At 43.0% G+C, this 26603-nt stretch overlaps 1 protein-coding gene across 2 annotated transcripts in view; it reads right to left on the bottom strand.

Moving 5' to 3' along the window:
- Positions 1-26268, bottom strand: part of stmnd1 (stathmin domain containing 1) — a 57882-nt gene extending 31614 nt beyond the window's left edge. For both annotated transcript variants that reach the window (XM_072560998.1, XM_072560999.1), the window contains exon 1: positions 26112-26268. In XM_072560998.1, coding sequence (XP_072417099.1) covers positions 26112-26189 — 78 coding nt within the window. In that variant the 5' untranslated portion in view covers positions 26190-26268. The remainder of the gene's footprint in view (positions 1-26111) is intronic.
- Positions 26269-26603: the final 335 nt, after the last annotated feature.

Below are 26603 nucleotides of genomic sequence, written 5' to 3'. Positions count from 1 at the left end.
TGTAGACCAGCCACATATTCTAATCCCATTTAGCAGCATATGACCTGTAGTATTGCAATACTGCAATATGTGCAAATCTAGGTTCCTTTTAAATGAGTTCAGGGTTTCCACCACGATCACCAAATGAATTCCAGACACACATCACCCTCTGGGTGAAAAACATTTTCCTTATATCTCCTCTAAATCTTTCTTCCAATCACCTTAAACACGTTTGACAGGTAACTGACCTCTCCATTAGGGAACACTGCCTTTCCCTGTCCACTTTATCCAAAGTCCCTCATTATTTTGTACGCCTTGATTAAATCACAAGGACCTTAGCCTATTACATCTTTCCTCATTCTTGCAATGTCTAAGCCCTAGCAATATTCTCGTAAATCTTCTCTATACTGTCTCAAGACCAATTATGTCCTTGCTGGAATGCAGTGGCCAAAAATGTACACAAATATCTAGTTATGGCATAACCCATCTTATATAATTCCAGCATTACATCCTTGACCTCATCTTCCGTACATCACCCATCCAGTGAGAGAAAGCATCCCATATGTCTTCTTTACCACCTTACCTCCCTATCCTGTCGCCTTCAGAGATCGGTGGACATGAACTCCTCAATCTCTCTCAATACCTCTCCCATTTTCTGACATGATTAATTTGAAGTGGGAACTATTTTAAATCCTAATTGCAATTTACTGTCCACCAGCCAACAGGCCACCATAAACAAGTGGAAAGAAGCAGGTGTTTGGAGGAGCTCAGGTAAATTGTCAGGCATGGGAGAGGTGTGGAAGCTGAAACTTTAGACAGTAAATATCCAGGATATCCTTGTGGATTCCAAAGAACAAACAAAACTTCTAAACACTGTTTAAATTTCTTGGAACAGAGCAGCCGCATGAGGTTTTAAATCTCAGTGCTAAAGACAGCATGAGATCCTGAGCTGCATGAGTTAATGAGTCTTCCATTTGACTCAAATAGGTGTAACAACTGGCTGAAAATAAGGGCCAGCTAACGATCATTGTGGGGGAATGGGCCCACAAAAGTTTGGAGACAATTTGAACTGCATTCCTATATTGTTCTCCAAGCTGAGACTGGCTCCCCCAACCTGGTCCAAATGATCTGTAACACTGTTTACCAGTTTCCCACTCACTGTTAATATTGGTACCTTCAGAGGAAAAGAATCAAGATTTCAAAAGACAGCAACAACAGGCAAGGGACAATGGAAACAACTCCCAAATGAAGCAAACAAGTTCTAGGGTATCAAGGTGCCTGATGCAACCAGACTCAATTGTCACTCCCTCTAGCACATTTTGAGACAGCCGTTGACTCAAACATGGCAACAGAAAGAAAAAATGCAATTACTTGAAAAAGTTTGAGGAAATTGAGGAGATCTGTAATTTTTAAAAATGATTGAAAATAAGCACTTTTAAAACTTCTTTTCTTTGTAAAGGGACCAATTATCATTTTTGATTTACAAGAAATACTGAAAGCAATACAACAGAAAGGAAATTCAATAATGGCAGCTACATGAGGAGGACATAAGGAAGAATGGAGAGAGCTTGAGGTGGGGGAAAGGTAGAGAGATAGAGAGAGAAAAGTCATTCTGGCAGTTCCATTCAACCACGACAAAGGGTGTTGTGAAGGTTTTGGAAAGAATTGTGCCATACAGGGAATATTGCACTGATGGAACCCTGCTAATGAGGAAGCTAATGTTTGAAGGGAATCAGCTAAATCCTTGAAGTAAATGGAGTAGAATTCCGCTTAGAAGAACTATGTGACTGAAACTGGGACCATACAGGCAGGGTGGATTGCATATTAACTCTAAACCATGTTGACGCAATGGTCAAGAAAGCACAAAAACATCTCTCCTTCCCTCAGGAGACTATGGAAATTCAGTATGTCCATGAGGACTCTGATCAATTTTTGTAGATGTACCATAGAAAGCATTCTATCTGGATCCATCACAGTGTGGTTTGGCAAATGCTCTTCCCAAGACCGCAAGAAATTGCAGAGAGTTGTGAACACAGCCCAGTCCATCACTCAAACCAGCCTTCTATCCGTTGACTCATGTACACTTCTTGCTGCCTCGGGAAAGCAACCAACATAATCAAAGATCCTTTCCATCCCGGTTACACTCTCTTCCATCCTCTTCTGTCGGGCAGAACATACAAATATTTAAGGACATGTATGAATAGATTCAAGAACAGCTTCTTCCCTACTGTTTTTAAATTTCTGAATTGACTTCTCAATTTTTAAATCTGATACTGATGTTGCTTCTTGTGCACTTTCTCTGCAATTAACATTGTCTTCTTCACTCTGCTCTATTACCCTATGGACATTGCATGATATGATCTGCCTATACTGTATGCAAAACAAAACTTTTCACTGCATCTTAGATACATGTGACAATGATAAATCAAAAAAAATCCAAATCTATTAGATATTATCTGTTGTATCTGCTATTCCATGGTGTAATTTATTGTTGATAATAAGCAGGATTTGTTTTCTCATTTATGTTTCCTCTGGCTCATGTTTAAAGTATAAGTGGTAAAAATTAAATCTTTTCCTTTAATTTCTTCGTTTAAGAGTTTGGCAAATTTGGTTATTTTAGTTTTCAGGTCGCTACAAGATCGGAATAACATGTAACTACAGTATTATCATCCACTTAATGCAACAACAAAGTAAGGAGATGATCCTTCCTTCCCTTTCGGCATTTGCCACTGAGAAAGACAAGCCCAGTAGTGTTGTGAGAACACCATTACTACTCCCAAGTTCCTGTTCAACCAATACACCATGCTGATATTTGATACATATGACTGTTGTTGTGGTTCTGTTCGCCGAGCTGGGAATTTGTCTTGCAAACGTTTCGTCTTCTGTCTAGGTGACATCCTCAGTGCTTGGGAGCCTCCTGTGAAGCGCTTCTGTGACGTTTCCTCCAGCATTTATAGTGGCCTGTCTCTGCCGCTTCCGGTTGTCAGTTCCAGCTGTCCGCTGTAGTGGCCGGTATATTGGGTCCAGGTCGATGTGTTTGTTGATAAGAGTCTCTGGATGAGTGCCATGCCTCTAGGAACTCCCTGGCTGTTCTCTGTTCGGCTTGCCCTATAATGGTAGTGTTGTCCCAGTCGAATTCATGTTGCTTGTCATCTGTATGTGTGGCTACTAAGGATAGCTGGTCGTGTCGTTTTGTGGCTAGTTGGTGTTCATTGATATGGATCGTTAGCTGTCTTCCTGTTTGTCCTATGTAGTGTTTTGTGCAGTCCTTGCATGGGATTTTGTACACTACATTGGTTTTGCTCATGTTGGGTATCGGGTCCTTCGTTCTGGTGAGTTGTTGTCTGAGAGTGGCTGTTGGTTTGTGTGCTGTTATGAGTCCGAGTGGTCACAATAGTCTGGCTGTCAGTTCGGAAATGCTCCTGATGTACGGTAGTGTGGCTAGTCCTTTGGGTTGCGGCATGTCCTCGTTCCATTGTCTTTCCCTTAGGCATCTGTTGATGAAATTGCGAGGGTATCTGTTTTTGGCAAATACCAAAGTATTTCTGAAGTCAGAAATAGGAAAGGTGCAGTCACTTTGTTGGGTGTTTACTATAGGCCCCCCAATAGCAGCAGAGATGTGGAGAAACAGATTGGGAAACAGATTTTGGAAAAGTGCAGAAGCCACAACAGGGTCGTAGTCATGGGCGACTTCAACTTCCCAAATATTGATTGGAAGCTCTTTAGATCAAGTAGATTGGATGGGGCGGTGTTTGTGCAGTGTGTCCAGGAAGCTTTTCTAACGCAGTATGTAGATTGTCCAACCAGAGGGGAGGCCATATTGGACTTGGTACTCGGTAATGAACCGGGACAAGTGGTGGGCTTGTTAGTGGGTGAACATTTTGGTGATGGTGACCACAATTCTGTGACTTTCACCTTGTTTATGGAGAGAGATAGGTGCGCACAACAAGGTAGATTTTATAATTGGGGGAAGGGAAATTACGATGCTGTAAGACAGGATTTGAGGAGCATACGTTGGGAGCATAGGCTGTCAGGGAAGGATGTGGTGGAAATGTGGAACTTTTTCAAAGAGCAGATATGACGTGTCCATGATATGTATGTACCTATCAGGCAGGAAAGAAATGGTCGTGTGAGGGAGCCTTGGTTGACGAGGGAGGTTGAATGTCTAGTAAAGAGGAAGAAGGAGGCTTACATAAGGTTGAGGAAACAGGGTTCAGACAGAGCAGTGGAGGGATACAGGATAGCCAGAAGGGACCTGAAGAAAGGGATTAGGAGAGCTAAGAGAGGGCATGAAAAATCCTTGGCGGATAGGATCAAGGATAACCCCAAGGCATTTTATGCGTATGTGAGAAACCTGAGAATGACGAGAACGAGGGTAGGTCTGATCAAGGACAGTAGTGGGAGACTGTGTATTGAGTCGGAAGAGATAGGAGAGGTCTTGAACAAGTACTTCTCTTCAGTATTTACGAACGAGAGGGACCGTATTGTTGAAGAGGAGAGTGTGAAACGGACTGTTAAGCTAGAAGAGATACCTGTTAGGAAGGAAGATGTGTTGGACATTTTGAACAACTTGAGGATAGACAAGTCCCCCGGGCCTGACGGGATATATCCTAGGATTATGTGGGAAGCAAGAGAGGAAATTGCAGTACCGTTGGCAATGATCTTCTCGTCTTCACTGGCAACGGGGGTGGTACCAGGGGACTGGAGAGTAGCGAATGTTGTGCCCCTGTTCAAAAAAGGGAATAGGGATAACCCCGGGAATTACAGGCCAGTTAGTCTTACTTCTGTGGTAGGCAAAGTAATGGAAAGGGTACTGAGGGATAGGATTTACGAGTATCTGGAAAGACACTGCTTGATTAGGGACAGCCAGCACGGATTTGATAAGGGTAGGTCTTGCCTTACAAGTCTTATTGAATTCTTCGAGGAGGTGACCAAGCATGTGGATGAGGGTAGAGCAGTGGATGTAGTGTACATGGATTTTAGTAAGGCATTTGATAAGGTTCCCCATGGTAGGCTTATGCGGAAAGTCAGGAGGCATGGGATAGAGGGAAATTTGGCCAATTGGATAGAAAACTGGCTAACCGGTCGAAGGCAGAGAGTGGTGGTAGATGGTAAATATTCAGCCTGGAGCCCAGTTACAAGTGGAGTTCCGCAGGAATCAGTTCTGGGTCCTCTGCTGTTTGTAATTTTTATTAATGACTTAGATGAGGGAGTCGAAGGGTGGGTCAGTAAATTTGCAGATGATACGAAGTTAGGTGGAGTTGTGGACAGTGAGGAGGGCTGTTGTCGGCTGCAGAGGGACTTAGATATGATGCAGAGCTGGGCTGAGGAGTGGCAGATGGAGTTCAACCCTGCCAAGTGTGAGGTGGTCCATTTTGGAAGAACAAATAAGAATGCGGAATACAGGGTTAATGGTAGGGTTCTTAGTCAGGTGGAGGAACAGAGGGATCTTGGGGTCTATGTACATAGATCTTTGAAGGTTGCCACTCAGGTGGATAGAGTTTGTAAGAAGGCCTATGGAGTATTATCGTTCATTAGCAGAGGGATTGAATTCAAGAGTCGTGAAGTGATGTTGCAGCTGTACAGGACTTTGGTTAGGCCACAGTTGGAGTACTGTGTGCAGTTCTGGTCGCCTCACTTTAGGAAAGATGTGGAAGCTTTGGAGAGGGTGCAGAGAAGATTTACCAGGATGTTGCCTGGAATGGAGAGTAGGTCATACGAGGATAGGTTGAGAGTTCTCGGCCTTTTCTCGTTGGAACGGCGAAGGATGAGGGGTGACTTGATAGAGGTTTATAAGATGATCAGAGGAATAGATAGAGTAGACAGTCAGAAACTTTTTCCCCGGGTACAACAGAGTGTTACAAGGGGACATAAATTTAAGGTGAAGGGTGGAAGGTATAGGGGAGATGTCAGGGGTGGGTTCTTTACCCAGAGAGTGGTGGGGGCATGGAATGCGCTGCCCGTGGGAGTGGTAGAGTCAGAATCATTGGCGACCTTTAAGCGGCATTTGGATAGGTACATGGATGGGTGCTTAATCTAGGTTAGAGGTTCGGCACAACATCGTGGGCCGAAGGGCCTGTTCTGTGCTGTATTGTTCTATGTTCTATGTTCTATGTTCTATGTTCTACCTTGTATAGGTGTTCCTCTTCCTCTTTTTGCAGTTCTGGTGTGCTGCAGTGTGTTGTGGCCCTTTTGAATAGTGTCTTGATGCAACTTCGTTTGTGTGTGTTGGGGTGGTTGCTTTCGTAGTTTAGGACTTGGTCTGTGTGTGTGGCTTTCCTGTAAACCTTTGTGGTGAATTCTCCGTTCGGTGTTCTCTGTACCATCACATCTAGGAATGGGAGTTGGTTGTCCTTTTCTTCCTCTCTAGTGAATCGGATTCCTGTGAGTGTGGCATTGATGATCTGGTGTGTGTTCTCTATTTCTGTGTTTTTAATTATTACAAAGGTTTTATTGCAACCACTAGGACTCATAACAGCCCACAAACCAACAGCCACTCTCCGACAACAACTCACCAGAACGAAGGACCCGATACCCAACATGAGCAAAACCAATGTAGTGTACAAAATCCCATGCAAGGACTGCACAAAACACTACATAGGACAAACAGGAAGACAGCTAACGATCCATATCCATGAACACCAACTAGCCATGAAACGACATGACCAGCTATCCTTAGTAGCCACACACACAGACGACAAGCAACATGAATTCGACTGGGACAACACTACCATTATAGGGCAAGCCAAACAGAGAACAGCCAGGGAATTCCTAGAGGCATGGCACTCATCCAGAGACTCTATCAACAAACACATCGACCTGGACCCAATATACCGGCCACTACAGCGGACAGCTGGAACTGACAACCGGAAACGGCAGAGACAAGCCACTATAAATGCCGGAGGAAATGTCACAGAAGCGCTTCACAGGAGGCTCCCAAGCACTGAGGATGTCACCTCGACAGGGGACGAAACATTTGCAAGACAAATTCCCAGCTCGGCGAACAGAACCACAACAACGAGCACCCGAGCTGCAAATCTTCTCCCAGACTTTGAACATATGACTGTTCTTTTATAATAATTCGGTCACTACCCTGAAATTCTCTACCTGATAACTTACAAATATTAGCCACCATGTGCAGTTCAAGGAGAAGGTTTACCACCACTGCCTTCTCACATTTTACTGCAGTTTGGAAAATCCCATGGCCTTACCACACATTCCAAGAACAAATACATGCCTTTCCAAGACTTGACACCCTAATTTACCATTTCCTTAGGAGAAATAAAAAGAAATAATTTGGATTTATCACAGGCCAAAGTGCTTCACAAACAATTATTATCTTTTTGAATTGCTAGTACATTTTGGTGAGAAAGTACAACAATACATCACACAATTTAAAGAAAGATCCAAAAGACAGAAATGAGATGGTTGCAGTGTTCCTGATTGAGAGAAGAATTTTGTTTTGAACACCTGGAGAGTGATCAATTATGCCACTGGATTCTTAAGCTTCAAATCATAGGGCAGGATTTTGGATTTTAGGTCTTGATTCAATGTTTTCAAGTTTGCTGACGATACAATACTTGGCAGATCTGAGTTGAAAGGAGGAGGCTTCGAGGTAAGTTAGATAAGTTGAGAGTGGACAAGCACATGCAGTTGCAGTAGAATATGGCTAGATGCAAAGTTATACACGTCAGTGTGAAAAACAGAAAAGCAGAGTACTATTTAAATGGTGATACATTGGGAAATGTGCATGAATAGAGAGATCTGCGTGTCCTCATACACCAGTTAATGACAGTATACATGCAAGTGCAGTAAGTAATTAGGAAAGCAAATAGTACATTGTAAGCTTATTTGATTCTGAATATGTCTTATAGCAGTTATACAGAGCCTTGGTGAGACCACACCTAAAGTATTGATGGAATTTGGCCTCCCTACCTAAGAAAGGATATACTTACCAAAGAGTGTGTAGCAGAATTCACTAGCTTGAGACTTGGAATGTCAGGATTATCTTATAAGGAGAGATTTGTTCGACTGAGCTTATATTCACTAGAATGTAGAAGGGTGAATGGGAATCTGGTTGAAATATATAAAATTTTAACAGGGCTGTACATGCAGGGAGTATTCTTTTTCCTGGTAGAGGAGTCTTGAACCAGAGGATATACAGTAGGCCATTTAAAACTCAGATAAGGAAACATTTCTTGATTTAAAGGATAGTGAACCTTGGCCTTCACACCACCCTGTGGTAGATAATTCTAAGATATATTCAAGAAAGAGACAATTACAATTTTAGATATTAAAGGCATTGAAGGGTATGGGAATAAAATGGGAATATGGCATTAAGGTCAACGTTCAACAGTGATCATATGGAATAATGGAACAGGCTCAAAGAGTTGAATGGCCTAATCCTGCTGCTGGTTTCTATGTTTCCATGTCCCTGACACGGAGTCAAACAGGTTCATAACCCTGCACTGTGAGGAAAATAATCACTCAGGAGTGATTTTCTATAAATTAGCCAATTTGTGGTCAGAGGACAGGTTTACCATTTAATTAAGGACAGACCATGGGTTTTTGAGGCCGAAGGGGAAGGAGGAGGCCATGTAGAATGGAAGCAGCTGTAGCTGGCAGTTCAGGCGCGCGAGAGAGAGAGAGAGATGGGGGGTGGGGGTTCCCCCAGCTTAAGGTTCTATTAATATCACTTTTCAAATTAAAAACCCAAACAGCAGCAATGCTACTAATCTTTGCCCTTCATCTGAGTGCAGAAATCCCACTCAATGAATAATAGAATGACATCTATCAGAAGAAAGACATTTGGCCCATTATGTCCATGTTGGCTCTTGGTCTGTCTTCTGTACAGGACTAACAGGCAGGCAGTTCGAAGGACCATTTCTATTCTGCAGCCCATTCCCAGGGCTTCTTACTCCATGGATATCAAATATAATGCCAGAGGTGAACAAAATATTGGAGGAATCAATGCCGGACTGGTTAACTGGAGTTCTGGGGTAAAAGAAATGCAAATAAAGTTGATTCTCCCTCTTGCCTACCCAATTAACCTGCTAGCATCATTGTTTGGCAAACTGAAGCCACTAAATCATTCAGATTACTCAACTTAGTAGTCAAAATTTTGCAGCTTGTTGCATCTTCATTACTCATTCAACCTATTTTCCAATTTTAACTCAATACCAAAAATGAAACCAAACTCAATCAATGGCCAAAAGGGAAACCACCAAAATTATAACAAGGTACAAGATCTTAAAATGGGTCTGAGATCAAGTTATTTGCATAGAATAGAAAGAACAGAAAAGAAAAATACATGAAAAATACAGTGTAAAGTTTTGTAAGTCACCCCACCAAGGTGATGACATCAATAACAGAGGTCATACATAATAATAATTTAAAAAAAATAAAATTAAGACAAAGTCCATCAAAGTTCAGTTAACGGCTTCTGGGCTCAGAGGAGGTTGATTTAAGAATGATGGAATACCCGGAATATACAACTGGGATGGCACCACAATGGCGGGCCACAGGATGCTAGTCTAGAAGCTTCTAGCAAAGAACATCACTTACGGGTCGCTGGAATACCTGGATGCTGAAGACAAAGAAGACCTCCACATGGGAGCGAGATCTCCATGCTGGGACAAGGTTGTCACATAAGGACAAGACCACCACTTAGGGAGACCGCCATGCTGGGCCGAGACCGCTCTTCTCCTTCAGGCTGCCAGGTCCAGCTGCAGATCTGGAGCCTTGGCCTAGCCTGGGAGTCCGGGCCACGAGAGTCAGCCCAGGACATGTTCCTCGTTCAGCAGGAGACTCCAGGCTGGGGTGGAGCCATGTCCAGCCACTGCTGACAGAGGATTAACAGAAAAAATAATGAAAAAGAAAGAAGTAAAAAACAAAAGTTAAATGAAAGAGAAACCAAGCTGATGGTAATGGACAAGCCCTGGACTCAGCCCATGTATACTGCTGCCATCTTGTGTCTATACACGTATGCATGAATGATTATCTATTTGTGGATATGGAAGAGTTATGATTTATGATGTTGAGAGTGGAATTATGGAGTGTAAAGATTTCAAACCTGGAAGACTGGGGAGATTGTTGAAACATATTGTTGGAAGAAAGGTTGCCAAATTAAGGCTTAAATAAATTACAAAAGAGTATACTAGCTTTTAGATTGAATAACAGTGTTGCTATGATTACCTAGCTTTCATGTAAAAGTACAAAGAAATCAAAGCTCGACCTGTGTTGATGTTGTCAGCGATTCTTGCCAGCAACACAGGAAAGCCAATAGAAAGATGTCTATGATATACTGAAGTTCCAGAATCATAACTCTGCATTAGCACTTTTCTCTCTTACTCTTGTATGATATGTAGGCAAGCTTGGCATTTGATGTTTGATGCTCACTTCTAGTTATCCTTAACCTGATTGGCTCAAGGCCGTTTCAGACAGCAGTTAATAATCAACTACAGTGTTACGGGTCTGGAGTCCACATGCGGGCCAGGCCAGGTCAGATTTCCTTACCTAAAGGATATTAATGAAGAAAACAGGATTCCATGACAATTGATAATGGTTATAAACATCCCAGTCCCTCTCCAAGGGCTCTCCACAGCAGTTTAATGTTGCCAGGATTAGAGGATTTGAGCGATGGGGAGAGGTTGAATGAGTTGGGGCTGCTTTTCCTGAAGTGTCAGTGATTGGGGGTGACCTTTATAGAGGTATATAAGATCATAGAGTCAGAGATGTACAGCATGGAGACAGACCCTTCGGTCCAACCCGTCCATGCCAACCAGATATCCCAACCCAATCTAATCCCACCTGCCAGCACACGGCCCATATCCCTCCAAACCCTTCCTATTCATATACCTATCCAAATGCCTCTTAAATGTTGCAATTGTACCAGCCTCCACCACATCCTCTGGCACCTCATTCTATACACATACCACCCTCTGCATGAAAAAGTTGCCCATTAGATCTCTTTTATATCTTTCCCCTCTCACCCTAAACCTACCCCTAGTTCTGGATTCCCCGTTCCCAAGAAAAAGACCTTGTCTATTTATCCTATCTGCCCCTCATAATTTTGTAAACCTCTTTAAGGTCATCCCTCAGCCTCCGACACTCCAAGGAAAACAGCTCCAGCCTGTTCAGCCTCTCCCTATAGCTCAAATGCTCCAACCCTGGCAACATCCTTGTAAATTTTTTCTGAACCCTTTCAAGTTTCACAACATCTTTCCGATACGAAGGAGACCAGAATTGCATGCAATATTCCAACAGTGGCCTAACCAATGTCCTGTACAGCCGCAACATGACCTCCCAACTCCTGTACTCAATACTCTGACCAAGAAAGGAAAGCATACTAAACGCTTTCTTCACTATCCTATCTACCTGTGACTCCACTTTCAAGGAGCTATGAACCTGCGCTCCAAGATCTCTTTGTTCAGCAACACTCCCCAGGACCTTACCATTAAGTGTATATGTCCTGTTAAGATTTGCTTTCCCAAAATGCAGCACCTTGCATTTATGTGAATTAAACTCCATCTGCTACTTCTCAGCCCATTGGCCCATCTGGTCCAGATCCTGTTGTAATCTGAGGTAACCCTCTTTGCTGTAAACTACACCTCCAATTTTGGTGTCATCTGCAAACTTACTAACTGTACCTCTTATGCTCGCATCCAAATCATTTATGTAAATGACAAAAAGTAGAGGACCCAGCACCGTTCCTTGTGGCACTCCACTGGTCACAGGCCTCCAGTCTGAAAAACAACCCTCCACCACCACCACCCTCTGTCTTCTACCTTTGAGCCAATTCGATATCCAAATGGCTAGTTCTCCCTTTATTCCATGAGATCTAACCTTGCTAATTAGTCTCCCATGGGAAACCTTGTCCAACGCCTTACTGAAGTCGATATAGATCACATCTACTGCTCTGCCCTCATCAATCTTCTTTGTTACTTCTTCAAAAAACTTAATCAAGTTTGTGAGACATGATTTCCCACGCACAAAGCCATGTTGACTATCCCGAATCAGTCCTTGCCTTTCCAAATACATGTACATCCTGTCCCTCAGGATTCTCTCCAACTTGCCCGCTACTGAGGTCAGACTCACCGGTCTATAGTTCCCTGGCTTGTCTTTACCGCCCTTCTTAAACAGTGGCACCACGTTTGCCAACCTCCAGTCTTCCAGCACATCACCTGTGACTATTGATATTACAAATATCTCAGCAAGAGGCCCAGCAATCACTTCTCTAGCTTCCCACAGAGTCCTCGGGTACACCTGATCAGGTCCTGGGGATTTATCTACGTTTAACCATTTCAAGACATCCAGCACTTCCTCCTCTGTAATCTGGACATTTTGCAAGATGTCACCATCTGTTTCCTTACAGTCTGTATCTTCCATATCCTTTTTCACAGTAAATACTGATGCAAAATATTCATTTAGTATCTCCCCCATTTTCTGTGGCTCTCATGTTCCTGTTTTGCCCTCCTGATTTCCCTCTTGAGTATACTCCTACTTCTTTTTATACTCTTCTAAGGATTCACTCGATCTATCCTGTCTATACCTGACATATGCTTCCTTCTTTTTCTTAACCAAACCCTCAATTTCTTTAATCATCCAGCATTCCCTATACCTACCAGCGTTCCCTTTCACCCTGACAGGAACATACTTTCTCTGGATTCTTGTTATCTCATTTCTGAAGGCTTCCCATTTTCCAGCTGTCCCTTTACCTGCGAACATCTGTCTCCAATCAGCTTTCCAAGGTTCTTGCCTGATACCGTCAAAATTGGCCTCTCTCCAATTTAGAACTTCAACTTTTTGATCTGGTCTATCCTTTTCCACTACTGTTTTAAAACGAATAGAATTATTGTCGCTGGCCCCAAAGTGCTCCCCCACTGACACCTCAGTCACCTGCCCTGCCTTATTTCCCAAGAGTAGGTCAAGTTTTGCATCTTCTCTAGTAGGTACATCCACATACTGAATCAGAAAATTGTCTTGTACACACTTAAGAAATTCCTCTCCATCTAAACCTTTAACACTATGGCAGTCCCAGCCAATGTTTGGAAAGTTAAAATCCCCTACCATAAGTACCCTATTATAGCTGAGATCTCCTTACAAGTTTGTTTCTTAATTTCCCTCTGACTATTGGGGGGTCTATAATACAATCCCATAAGGTGATCATCCCTCTTTTATTTCTCAGTTCCACCCAAGTAACTTCCCCTGGATGTATTTCTGAGTGAGGGGCATGGATAGGATAAATAGACAAAGTCTCTTCCCTGGGGTGGGGGAGGTTTAGGGTGAGAGGGGAAAGATATAAAAGAGACCTAAGGGGCAACGTTTTCACACAGAGGGTGGTACGTGTATGGAATAAGCTACCTGAGGAAGTGCTGGAGGCTGGTACAATTGCAACATTTAAAAAGGTATCTGGATGGGTATCTGAATAGGAAGGGTTTAGAGGGACATGAGCCAGGTGCTGGCAGGTGGACTAGATTGGGTTGGGATATGTGGTCAGCATGGACAAGTTGGGCCGAAGGGTCTGTTTCCATGCCGTACCTCTATGTGACTCTGTGACATGGCTGTCATTAGATTATCATTAGCTACAACAGAACATTAGCCTGGAGTTATTATCATCTAGGAGAAAGTGAGGACTGCAAATGCTGGAGATCAGAGCTGAAAACGTGTTGCTGGAAAAGCGCAGCAGGTCAGGCAGCATCCAAGGAGCAGAAGAATCGACGTTTCGGGCATGATTCCTGAAGAAGGGCTCATGCCCAAAACGTCGATTTTCCTGCTCCTTGGATGCTGCCTGACCTGCTGCGCTTTTCCAGCAACACATTTTCAGCTCTGGAGTTATCATCAGTCCAGCAACATTATCACCACAACACTTTTTCTCCCACAATAGGAGATGAACTTGCAAAAGCTTGTCATATGACTGTGCCAAATAATCAGAGCAGAATTACGCCAAAATATAGCACAAAATTACAGCCAATCAACCAGCTGACATCGAAATTTCTCTGTGAAATCCAAGTATAGACTAATGTGTGACAAAGTTAAAAGTATTGTTAATTACAGACAAGGTGACATTGATGCAGTAAATCGAAAGCTGCAGTCTGAAGTGAAATATGGAAAATGCCAAGGTGTGGGGAATTTCACTACAGGGTTTGCCAATCACTTTGAAGCATAAGGCAAAAATCTTGGAAGAGTTTGACAGGCTTGCATTCTCTCCAGCAAGGAATAGGATGAGGACAGTCGTCAACTCTGGTATCAAAGAGGCTTTGGTAACATGGTTCAAGGTGGCCCAAGTACAGAACATTCCTATCTTTGGTCCAATCCTGCAAGAAAAGGAGTTGCCCTGGCAAATAGGCTGGATCACAAGAAGTTCACCTGCGGCAATGGATAGCTGTCCCAATTCATGACAAGACATGGTACGGTCGTCTATGAGGTAAAATGTGCAGGTGCAGCACTTACAGCAACAATGACAGATGGTTGACAGCAAAATGTTTCTGTCCACATCCTGAACGAATATATGCCGTGCATGAAACTGGATGGCTTTACCATCTTTTATCAGGTCTTCTTTGATGTTTATGAATGAAACATGTAATATTGAAAGCGAAGCAATCAATCAATGTGTCACTCCCAGTGGTCCACACCACCATGGGTGGCACCAGAAAGCTATTACTACATGTAGTAGGGAAGTCCAAGAAGCCATGCTGCTTTATGAACATCAGCACACTACCAAATACCACTGGTCTCGAGCAACATGATAATAATCTTACTTTTCAACATCACAGCCAATGGATCAGAGGATTAGGAACTTAAAAACAATTCTCAACAACCAACAGATTATCAAGGCAGAAGTACAACTAGCTGTTTTGTGGAAATCTGGCAGATGGTGACTGATTCTGGGTTCAAACAAGCTAAGAACTGAACATGATGTCAAGAATGAAGAGGAGCAGAGTAAATTCAACCAACTCAATGATGAGGATGTTTTTGTTCCTATGTGGGAAACATATGCTGGGATGAATAACACTGTATGCTGCACTATACAACTGATGAGACAATTAAACATAGAATCATAGAGATATATAGCATAGAAGTAGGCCCTTTGGTCCAACTCACCCATGCAGACGAGATATCCTAAACTGATCTAGTCCCATTTGCCAGCATTTGGCCTATTTCCCTCTAAACCCTTCCAATTCATATGCTCATCCAAATGCCTTTTAAATGTTCTAATTATACCCACCTCTACCATTTCCTCTGGCAGGTCATTCCATATGTGCACTACCTTCTGCCCCTTAGGTTCCTTCTAAATTTTTCCCATCTCACCTTAAACCTATGCCCTCTAGTTTTAGACTCCCTTATTCTGGGAAAAAGACCTTGGTATTTACCCTATCCACGCCCTGCATGATTTTGTAGATCTCAATAAAGTCACCCCTCGACCTCCAACGTTCCGGGGGTAAAAAGCCCAGCCTATTAAGCCTCTCCCTATAGCTCAAACCGTGCAAACTAGGTAACACCTTTGTCAACCTTTTCTGAACTCTTTCAGGTTTTACAACATCTTTTCTATAGTAGGGGAACCAGAAATGAATGCAATATTCTAAAAGTGGCTTGTCCAATCTCCTATGTAGCCACAACATGACCTCCCAATTCCTATACTCAATGCAATGACCAATGAAGACAAGCATACCAAATGCCTTCTTCACCACCCTGTCTACCTGAGACTCCACTATCAAGGAACCATGTGCCTGCACCCCTAGTTCCCTTTGTTCAGCAACATTCCACACAGCCCTACCATTAAGTGTATAAATCCTGCCTGCTTTGCCTGACCAAAATGCAACACCTCACATTTATTTAAATTAAACTCAATTTGCCACTCCTCAGCCCATTGGCTCATCTGATCAAGGTCCCCCTGTACTCTGAGATAACCTTCTTTACTGCCCACTACACCTCCAATTTTGGTGTCATTTGCAAACTTACTAACCATACCTCCTGTGTTCAATGCTGAGTTCACATCCGAATCATTCAAAGAAATTATGAAAAGCAGTGGACCCATCATTGATCCTTGCAGCAAACCACTGGTCACAGGCCTCCAGTCCGAAAAACAACCCTCCACCACCACTTTCTGTCTCCTATCTTCAAGTCAATTTTGTATTCAATTGGCTAGCTCTCTACAGATGCAATGTGATCTAACCTTGCCAACGTTGGTCTACTGTGTAGAATCTTGCTGAAGTCCATACAGACAATATCTACCCCACTGCCTTCATCAATCTTCTTTGTCACTTCTTCAAAAAACTCAAGTTAGTGAGACACAATTTCCCTCACACAAAGGCATGTTGACTCTCCCTAATCAGTCACGAGAACAAAGAGGATAAATAAGCAATTTGATAGAAGTGTTTGCAATTATAATAGATTGGAATAGAGAACATAAGAAACAGACTACTTTCTTTAACTAAAGAGCATAGAATAAGGCATCATCTCTGAAAAGTATTTAAATTCAGAGATTTATGAAGCTATATAAGATAATGCACTATGAGAGTTAACGATTGATGCATGTACCATGTCAACATTTTTAAATATGCTCCCATAGATGGTGAAAGAAAAGGTAATTAAAGTGATACAGAAACAGTGTGTTTAAATCACAGAAATTATTTTTAAAAACTTGTTATACCTATAAAAACATAAGAATCCATTACAGATTCAAAACAACAACTTCATCAAAATGGAGAAGAAATATGTGCAATTTTCATTGTAAAAAACAATAGTGGAGTAATGCATTTTTGTATGGGTTACATTCTGTCTCTCTGTCTCTCCTCAGATCACGCTGTAAGAGGGCATTGGTGACCACAGACCTCCATTTTAATTACGTATTCACGATTATTCTTGGAAAAATACTGCAGTTATTTGCTATTGCGTTCTTCACCAAAAGTGACCAAGAAACTCTCCTTTTATTCCATGCCAGCATCCATTTCGGAAGGATTTACAGGTTTATAATCAAATTCTGGAGTGTGTGATGAGACCGTGCCTTTATGGAATGTTGTTTCTGCTGCAGAGGGATGCTGTCACAGTGATGCCAAAATGACTCCTTCAGCCAAGCAGTTGGTAAATATCTTTTTTTTTGCATGAGAGAAGAATTGCGAGTCGATAGGGTCAGGGATCTCACAGACCCGGGCTTTTAATTTTGTTTTCATTTTCATACAGAGTCATAGAGATGTACAGCACAGAAACAGAATCTTCTGTCCAACTGGTCCATGTCACCCTGATATCCGAAACTGATATGATCCCATTTGCCAGCACTTCACCAATATCCTTCCAAACCCTTCCTATTCATATACCCATCCAGATGCCTTTCAAGTGTTGTCATTGTGTCAGCCTCCACCGATTTCTTTGGCAGCTCATTCCATACACACTCCACTCTCTGCATGAAAAAGATGCCCCTTAAGTGCCTTTAAAAATTTTCCCCCCTCACCCTAAACCTATGCCCTCTAGTTCTGGACTCCCCTACCCCAGGGAAAAGACCTTGTCTATTTACCCTATCCATACCCCTTATGATTTTATAAACCTCTATAAGGTCATCCCTCAGCCTCTGACACTCCAGGGAAAACAGCCCCAGCCCGTTCAGTCTCTCCCTGGAGCTCAAACCCTCCAACCCTGGCAACAACCTTGTAAATCTTTTCTGAACCCTTTCAAGTTTCACAACATCCTTCTGATAGGACAAAGACCAGAGTTGCACACAATATTCCAAAAGTGGCCTAACCAATGTCCTGTACAGCTGCAACATGACGTCCCAACTCCTGTACTCAAAGCTCTGGCCAATGAAGGAAGGCATACTAAACACTTTCTTCACCATCTTACCTACCTACAACTTACACTTTCAAGGAACGATGAACATGCACTCCAAGGTCTCTTTGTTCAGCAACACTCCTTAGGACCTTGCCGTTCCAAAATGTCTCACCTCACATTTATCTAAATTGATCTCCATCCGCCACTCCTCAGCCCATTGGCCTATTTGATCAAGATCCCATTGTACTCCCAGGGAACCATTTTCACTGTCCACTACACCTCCAATGTTGGTGTCATCTGCAAAGTTACTAACTATACCTCTTATGTTCACATCGAAATCATTTATATAAATGAAAAAAGCATTGGACCCAGCACTGATCCTTGTGGTTAAAGATGCCCTCCAACGCATCTCGTCCACATCCTGCACCTCCGCCCTCAGACCCCACCCCTCCAACCGTAACAAGGACAGAACACCCCTGGTGCTCACCTTCCACCCTACCAACCTTCACATAAACCAAATCATCTGCCGACATTTCCGCCACCTCCAAACAGACTCCACTACCAGGGATATATTTCCCTCCCCACCCCTTTCCACCTTCGCGAAGACCGTTCCCTCCGCAACTACCTGGTCAGGTCCACGCCCCCAAACAACCCACCCTCCAATCCTGGCTCTTCCCTCTGCCACCGCAGGAACTGTAAAACCTGCGCCCACACCTCCTCCCTCACCTCTATCCAAGGCCCTAAAGGAGCCTTCCACATCCATCAAAGCTTTACTTGCACATCCACTAATATCATTTATTGTAGCCGTTGCTCCCGATGCGGTCTCCTCTACATTGGGGAGACTGGGTGCCTCCTAGCAGAGCGCTTTAGGGAACATCTCCAGGACACCCGCACCAATCAACCACACCGCCCCGTGGCCCAACATTTCAACTCCCCCTCCCACTCTGCCGAGGACATGGAGGTCCTGGGCCTCCTTCACCGCCGCTCCCTCACTACCAGACACCTGGATGAAGATCGCCTCATCTTCTGCCTCGGAACACTTCAACCCCAAGGCATCAATGTGGACTTCAACAGTTTCCTCATTTCCCCTTCCCCCACCTCACCCTAGTTCCAAACTTCCAGCTCAGTAACTGTCCCCTTGACTTGTCCGGACTTGTCCTACCTGCCTATCTCCTTTTCCACCTATCCACTCCACCCTCTCCTCCTTGACCTATCACCTTCATCCCCTCCCCCACTCACCCATTGTACTCTATGCTACTTTCTCCCCACCCCCACCCTCCTCTAGCTTATCTCTCCACGCTTCAGGCTCACTGCCTTTATTCCTGATGAAGGGCTTTTGCCCGAAACGTCGATTTCGAAGCTACTTGGATGCTGCCTGAACTGCTGTGCTCTTCCAGCACCACTAATCCAGAACCTTGTGGGACTCCACTGATCACAGGCTTCCAGTCTGAAAGGCAACCCTCTACCCACCACTCTTCTCCCTTGAAGGCAGTTTTGTATGTGATTTAGACAGATGGCTAACTCTCCCTGTATTCTATGTGATCTAACCTTGCTAACCAGTCTCCCATGAGGAACCTTGTTGAACACTTCCTGAAGTCCATATAGATCATGTCCACTCTCTGCCCTAATCAATCCCCTTCGTTACTTCTTCAAAAAACTCAATCAAGTTTGTGAGAAATGATTTCCCACACACAAAGCCATGTTGACTATCCCTAATCAGTCCTTGCCTTTCCCAATACATGTACATCCTATCCCTCAGGATTCCCTCCAACAACTTGCCCACCACCAATGTCAGACAAAACCGGTCTGTAGTTTCCTGGCTTCTACTTACCACCTTTCTTAAATAGTGGCACCACATTAGCCAACCTCCAGTCTTCTGGCACCTCACCTGTGACTATCAATGATACAAATATCTCAACAAGGGGCCCAGCAATCATTTCCTTACCTTCCTACAGAATTCTAGGGTACACGTGTTTAGGTCCTGGGGATTTATCCACCTTTATGCGTTTCAAGACATCCAGTACCTCCTCTTCCTCAATAATATGAACATTTTTGAAGATGTCACCATCTATTTTCTGACATTCTATATCGTCCATGTCCTTTTCCACAGTAAATACTGACGCAAAATCCTCATTTAGTATCTCCCCCATCTCCTGCAGTTCCACACAAAGGTTGCCTGGCTGATCTTTGAGGGGGCCCTTGTTACCTTTTGTCCTTAATGTACTTAGAAAATCCGTTTGGATGCTCCTTAACCCTACTTGCAAAAGCTATCATGTCCCCTTTTTGCTCTCCTGATTTCCTCTTCAGTAAACCCCTTCTGCCACTATACTCTTTTAAGGATTCAGTCTATTTCTGCTGCCCATCCCTGACAAATGCTTCCTTCCTTTTCATGACCAAAACCTCAATTTCTCTAGTCATCCACCATTCCCTATCATCCTTGCCCTTCACCCTTACAGGGACATAGTGTCTCTAGACTCTCATTATCTCATTTTTGAAGACTTCCCGCTTTCCAGTCATCCCTTTACCTGCAAACATTTGCCCCCAATCAACATTTGAAAGTTCTTGCCTAATACCGTCAAAATTGGCTTTCCTCCAGTTTAGACCTTTAACTTTTAGATTGAGTCTATCCTTTTCCATGACTATTTTAAAACAAATACAATTATGGTCACTGGCCCCAAAGTGCTCCCCCACTGACACCTCAGCCACTTGGCAAAAGTGAGGACTGCAGATGTTGGAGATCAGAGTCAAGATTAGAGTGTGCTGGAAAAGCACAGCAGGTCAGGCAGCACCCGAGGAGCAGGAAAAATCGACGTTTCGGGCAGGAGCCCTTCATCAAGAGTCCCGATGAATGGCTCCTGCCTAAAAAGTCGATTTTCCTACTCCTCGGATGCTGCCTGACCTGGCTGTGCTTTTCCAGCACCACTCTAATCTTGACTTCAGTCACTTGCCCTGCCTTATTTCCCAAGAGTAGGTCAAGTTTTGCACCTTCTCTCATAGGTACATCCACATACTGAATCAGAAATTTTCTTGTACACTCCGAACAAATTCCTCTCCATCTGAACTCTTAACACTAAGTTAAAATTCCCTACCATAACCACCCTATTATTCTTACAGATAACTGAAATCTCCTTACAAATATTTTTCTCAATTTCCTGCAGACTATTGGAGGGTTCATAGTACAATCCAATAAGGTGGTCATCCCTTTCCTATTTCTCAGTTCCACCTAAATAACCTAGAACACAGAACATAAAATGTTACAGCGCAGTACAAGCCCTTTGGCCCTCGATGTTGTGCCGACCTGTGAAATTAATCTGATGCCCATCTAACCTATACTGTTCCATTATTATCCATATGTATGTCCACTGTCCATTTAAATGCCCTTAATGTTGGCGAGTTTACTACTGTTGCAGGCAGGCCATTCCACGCCCCTACTACTGTCCGAGTAAAGAAACTACCCCTGATTTCTGTCCTAAATCTATGTCCCCTTGTGTTAGCCTTCACCATCTGAGGAAAAAGCCTCTCACTGTCCACCCTATCTAACCCTCTGAATATCTTATACATCTCGTTTAAGTCTCCTCTCAACTTTCTTCTCTCCAACGAAAACAGCCTCAGTTCCCTCAGTCTTTCCTCGTAAGACCTTTCTTCCATACCAGGCAACATCCTAGTAAATCTCCTCTGAACCCTTTCCAAAGCTTCCACAACTTTACTATAATGCGGTGACGAGAACTACATGGTGCGGCCTTACCAGTGTTTTGTACAGCTGAAGCATGGCCTCATGGCTCCGAAACTCAATCCCTCTAACAATAAACTGCAACACACCATATGTCTTCTTAGCAACCCTATTAACCTGGCAGCAACTTTCGGGATTTATGCACCTGGACTCTGAGATCACTCTGTTCATCTCCACTGACCAGGATTTTACCATTAGCCCAGTACTCCACATTCCTGTTACTTCTTCTGAAGTGAACTACCTCACACTTTTCCACATTAAACTCCATTTGCCTCTTCTCAGCCCAGCTATGCATCTTATCTATGTCCCTCTGTAACCCATAACACTATCCACACTTCAGCACTATCCACAATTCTGCCTACCTTAGTGTCATCTGAAAATTTACTAACCCATCCTTCTACACCTACATCTAGACCATTTATAAAAACGACAAACAGCAGTGGCCCCAAAACAGATCCTTGCAGCACACCACTGGCAATTGAGCTCCAGGATGAACATTTCCCACCAACCACCACACTCCGTCTTCTTTCAGCGAGCCAATTTCTGATCCAAACCTCTAAATCACCTTCAATACCAAAACTCCATATTTTGTGAAATAGCCTACCGTGTGGAACCTTATCAAATGCCTTACTGAATTCCATATACACCATATCAACTACTTTATCATCATCCACCTGTTTTGTCACCTTCTCAAAGAACTTAGTAAGGTTAGTGAGGCACAACCTACCCTTCATAAAACCACATAGACTATCCCTAATCAAATTACTCCTTTCCAGATGATTATAAATCCTATCTCTTATAACCTTCTCCAACACCTTACCCACAACCGAAGTAACACTCACTGGCGTATAATTACCAGGGTTGAGCCAACTCCTCTTACACAAGGAACCAACATTTGCTATCCTTCAGACTTCTGGCACTACTCCTGTTGACAATGATGACATTAAGATCAAAGCCAAAGGCTCTACAATCTCCTCTCTGGCTTCCCAGAGAATCCTTGGATAAATCCCATCCGGCCCAGGGGTCTTGTGTATTTTCTGATCTTCCAAAATTGCTAAGACCTCCTCTTTGTCAACTTCAAACCCACCTAATCTTGTAGCCTGTATCTCCATATTCTCACTAACTGTGCCTGCCTGCTTGCTTTCGTTGACTGATGTTCACGATTCCTGATGAAGAGCTCCTACCCAAAATGTCGATTTTCCTGCTCCTCAGATGCTGCCTGACCTGCTGTACTTTTCCAGCACCACTCCTATATTGACTCTGATCTCCAGTATCTGCAGTCCTCACTTTCATCCTGATGTACAAAAACACCTAGATCTCATTGTACTTTCCCTTTACCGAATTCGACTCCCTTTAGATAGTAATCTGCCTCCTGTTCTTGCCATCAAAGTGGATAACCACACATTTATCCACATTAAACTGCATCTACCATGCATCCATCCACTCAACTAGCCTGTCCAAGTCACCCTGTATTCTCATAACATCCTCCTCACATTTCATCCTGCCACCGAGCTTTGTGTCATCAGCAAATTTGCTAATATTACTTTTAGTGCCTTCATCTATATCATTAATGTATATTGTAAACAGCTGCTTGTGGTACTCCACTTATCACCGCCTGCCCTTCCGAAAGGGACCCATTTATCACTACTCCTTGCTTCCTGTCAGCCAGCCAATTTTCAATCCAAGTCAGTATTTTGCCCCCAACACCATGTGTCCTAATTTTGCTCACTAATCTCCTATGTGGGACTTTATCAAAGGCTTTCTGAAAGTCCAGGTACACTACATCCACTGGCTCTCCCTTGTCCATCTACATAAGCTCCACATTTCAAGTGTGTCCAACCCCTGCCTTGCCAATCCCCATCCTATGCATCCTAAATCTTGCCTAATCACATCATAATTGCCTTTCCCTGATCGTATTCCCAGAAATATCCTCCCAAAGTATAACAGTAATGTTATCCCTTTGGGAAGGTTTCTGCTGGCTGCTAGAGTTAAAAGCTTGAGTTCTCGCTGCTACAGTGAAATCTTAGACAGCGAGACATCCACTTAAAATCAAAAGGGGCAGATTATTTCTTTCTTCTAGACTGGAGAGAGACAGTACATGATAAATTGTAACTGTTTTGCTGAATTGTCATTGCCAGAGGAAGTATTTATGAGATGCTGCCTAAATTGGAGCAGTTGATGATTTGGAATTAAATAATACATTATCTTGTTAAGTATTTCAATAGAGTAAAGTTATGCCAATTCTTCTTTTTCTCACATTTTAATTGTTTTGTAAGAATAAAGTATGTTTTGAGTGAAGCTTAGCAGTGGACCAATCTACTTATATCTGGAACACAATGCCTTAACTTGTCTTTTGAAAAAATAAAGAAGTTGGGGTCTAGGCTATCTACACAATATACTTTGGGATGCTAGGTCTGGTCCATAACAAGTGGAACTCTAGCCTGGAGCTTCAGGGCTCAGGGGTAGGGTCACCAACCACAGTGTCACAACACCTCTGCTGGGAGTTACATTGGCTAGAAAAAAAGTAGTACTCCTTTGATAGCAGATCATTTTATAATTGAGATGTAATTGCATTAATCTTTAAAGAAGCTTTTAAACAGCACTGCAATTTCTCCTGGAGGATATTGTTTTTTGATGTTGCACTGTGGAAACAAAGTTTATGCTGTAGATTTACAATCAGCACCTAGAAAATTGAAGTACTGTTTCTGCCTCTGCACACTTTCTCAATTTGACTATATTGATATCAAGACACATTCAAGAATTGCCAATGTACGTGTGATGCTTTGCAGATTTTGAACGTTATTCTGGGAGCAAGGTAGAATTAGCAGATGAATAGCAACATTTACGAAGCATTTTGACAGACATAGAAACAGGCAGAGAACAGAGAGCTATGGATACTGTGCAGGCACAGGGGATTATGGTCGGCACAGACACGATGGGCCGAACAGCATGTTGCTGTACTGCTCTATGTTCTACATTGTATGTCCTAGGTAAATATGACGTGGAGGTGCCAGTTTTGGACTGGGGTGGACAAGGTTAGAAGTCAGATGAATCAGATTATAGTCCAACAGGTTTATTTGAAATCACAAGCTTTCATAGTGTTGGCCCTTTGTCAGGTGACTTCACCTGGTAAAGGGACAATGCTCCGAAAGCTTGTGATTTCCAATAGACATGTCGGACTATAACCTGGTGTTGTCGGACTTCTGACCTAGGTAAATAATTTTGCCTGCTCACGATGGAATCATTGGAATGCGTGAGCAAAATATGTGGCTGTTCATCTTTCTAATTTAACAGGCAAGTTGGTGGTTTAATTTCATTTGCAATTTGGTTCCCTCTACTGTCCTTTGTTTTAAAGGTGTAATTGGGACAGGAGAAAGATTTGTTTTGGCTCTGATTTGTTTTGCAAACTGTATGCATGCTGAGGAAAGGTAAACTTTTGTCATCTGAATAGTTAAAGGGGTATGAACTTCATGAAAAAAAGTGCTTGCCAAGCTTTAATTCCTCTAATGTTTTCAAATACGCAACACATTGACATAAATGTGAAAATATGTCACCAAACGGCTTGCACATTATTTGCTCCTTGGTTCCTTTTTGTCACTAAAGTAGGGAGTGAAATATATATAGTTTATACATGTCCTTGCAGTCACACTATCTTCAAAGGAAATTACAAGTCTAAATATTAGACATAATATTAAAGCAAACACATACGCACAGTTTTATATAAACATTACCATATATATATATATAGACATATTTATAGATACACAGTACATTTATATAGGTATATGCTATCTAAGTATTCAAAGAAACTTAGAGATATTTATGATTGAGGAGCTGGTGTGGACTGGAGTGGACAAAGTTAAAAATCACACAATACCAGGTTATAGTCCAACAGGTTTATTTGGAGGCGTTAGTTAGCTTATCGAAAGCTTGTGCCTACAAATAAACCCGTTAGACTATAACCTGGTCTTGCGTGATGCTTAACTTTATAGATACTTAGACACATTCATTTACATATCTTACAAATGTGTATACATTCTTAAAGTTGAAAAATGTGGTGCTGGAAAAACACAGCAGGCCAGGCAGCATGCGAGGAGCAGGAGAATCGACGTTTCGGGCATAAGCCTGAAGAAGGGTTTATGCCCGAAAAGTCGATTCTCCTGCTCCTCGGATGCTGCCTGGCCTGCTGTGTTTTTCCAGCACCACATTTTTCAACTCTGGTACTCCAGCATCTGCAGTCCTCACTTTCTCCTAGTATACATTCTTAAAGAACTGGTATAGATAAAACAGTAAATTTTTACGAAGATAGTGCAATGTTAAGGGCAGTTACTGAAACTGTTTGACGTGACTTTATAAAAAGCATATAATATAGATCCCTAGACTGTATCCCCGGCTTATTATGGTTGGTGGGAGTGGTTGTTGGTGGGTTGGGGCTGTGAGATGGCAGAAACGGAGAAAGAAAGGGACAACGACTGTCTTTTTTTTTGCATGTTCTCGGTAATGTTTTACCCTGACAAATCAATGTATCAGTTTGGAAAGAAGAACCAGTGATGCCCAATGCCTTGCCCACCCCTCGGAGACCTGGCCTGATGCCTCCATACCAATGGAGCCATTTGCTGTGTGTCCGGGGCCGGGTTACCTTGCGCTTTCTTTCCAGACTGTCCTCGGTTCCGGTCTCCGGTTGTGTGGAAACCGCTCTCGAAGTGCCGCATCCCATTCCGACTGGCACGCTGCTTCTGAACTCCCTCGCCACTTTTCGTTACATCCCCAGGCGCTTTCCCTCCGCCCATCCATTGTCGTTGCCATGGCGCGTTACTACAATACCAAACGTCATTGTACCCTCAGCAGCTGCGTGCGCAGTTCCAGGACCTGCTGAGAGTTTCCCTCTGATGGAATTTGAGTGGTCTTTCTGCCCAGTCCCCCAAAGTGTGCGATGAGGCAAATTCTAAAAGCACATGTCTCTGCAGTAGAAAAAGTAGGGTCCTTTTTACATTAATAACAACTCTATATTCGTCCAATTATCTATTAACGCAACAGATAAGAAGAAACAGCTTTCATTTATGTGATGTCTTACCCATTCGCTCATCTCTGGAATTGGTTCCGGCTCCATTAGTGCCTCAAACAGAAAAAT

The sequence above is a fragment of the Chiloscyllium punctatum genome, chromosome 41 (assembly GCF_047496795.1).
Source record: "Chiloscyllium punctatum isolate Juve2018m chromosome 41, sChiPun1.3, whole genome shotgun sequence".
NCBI classification, from domain to species: domain Eukaryota; kingdom Metazoa; phylum Chordata; class Chondrichthyes; order Orectolobiformes; family Hemiscylliidae; genus Chiloscyllium; species Chiloscyllium punctatum.
This window is presented reverse-complemented; position numbering and strand designations above follow the sequence as displayed.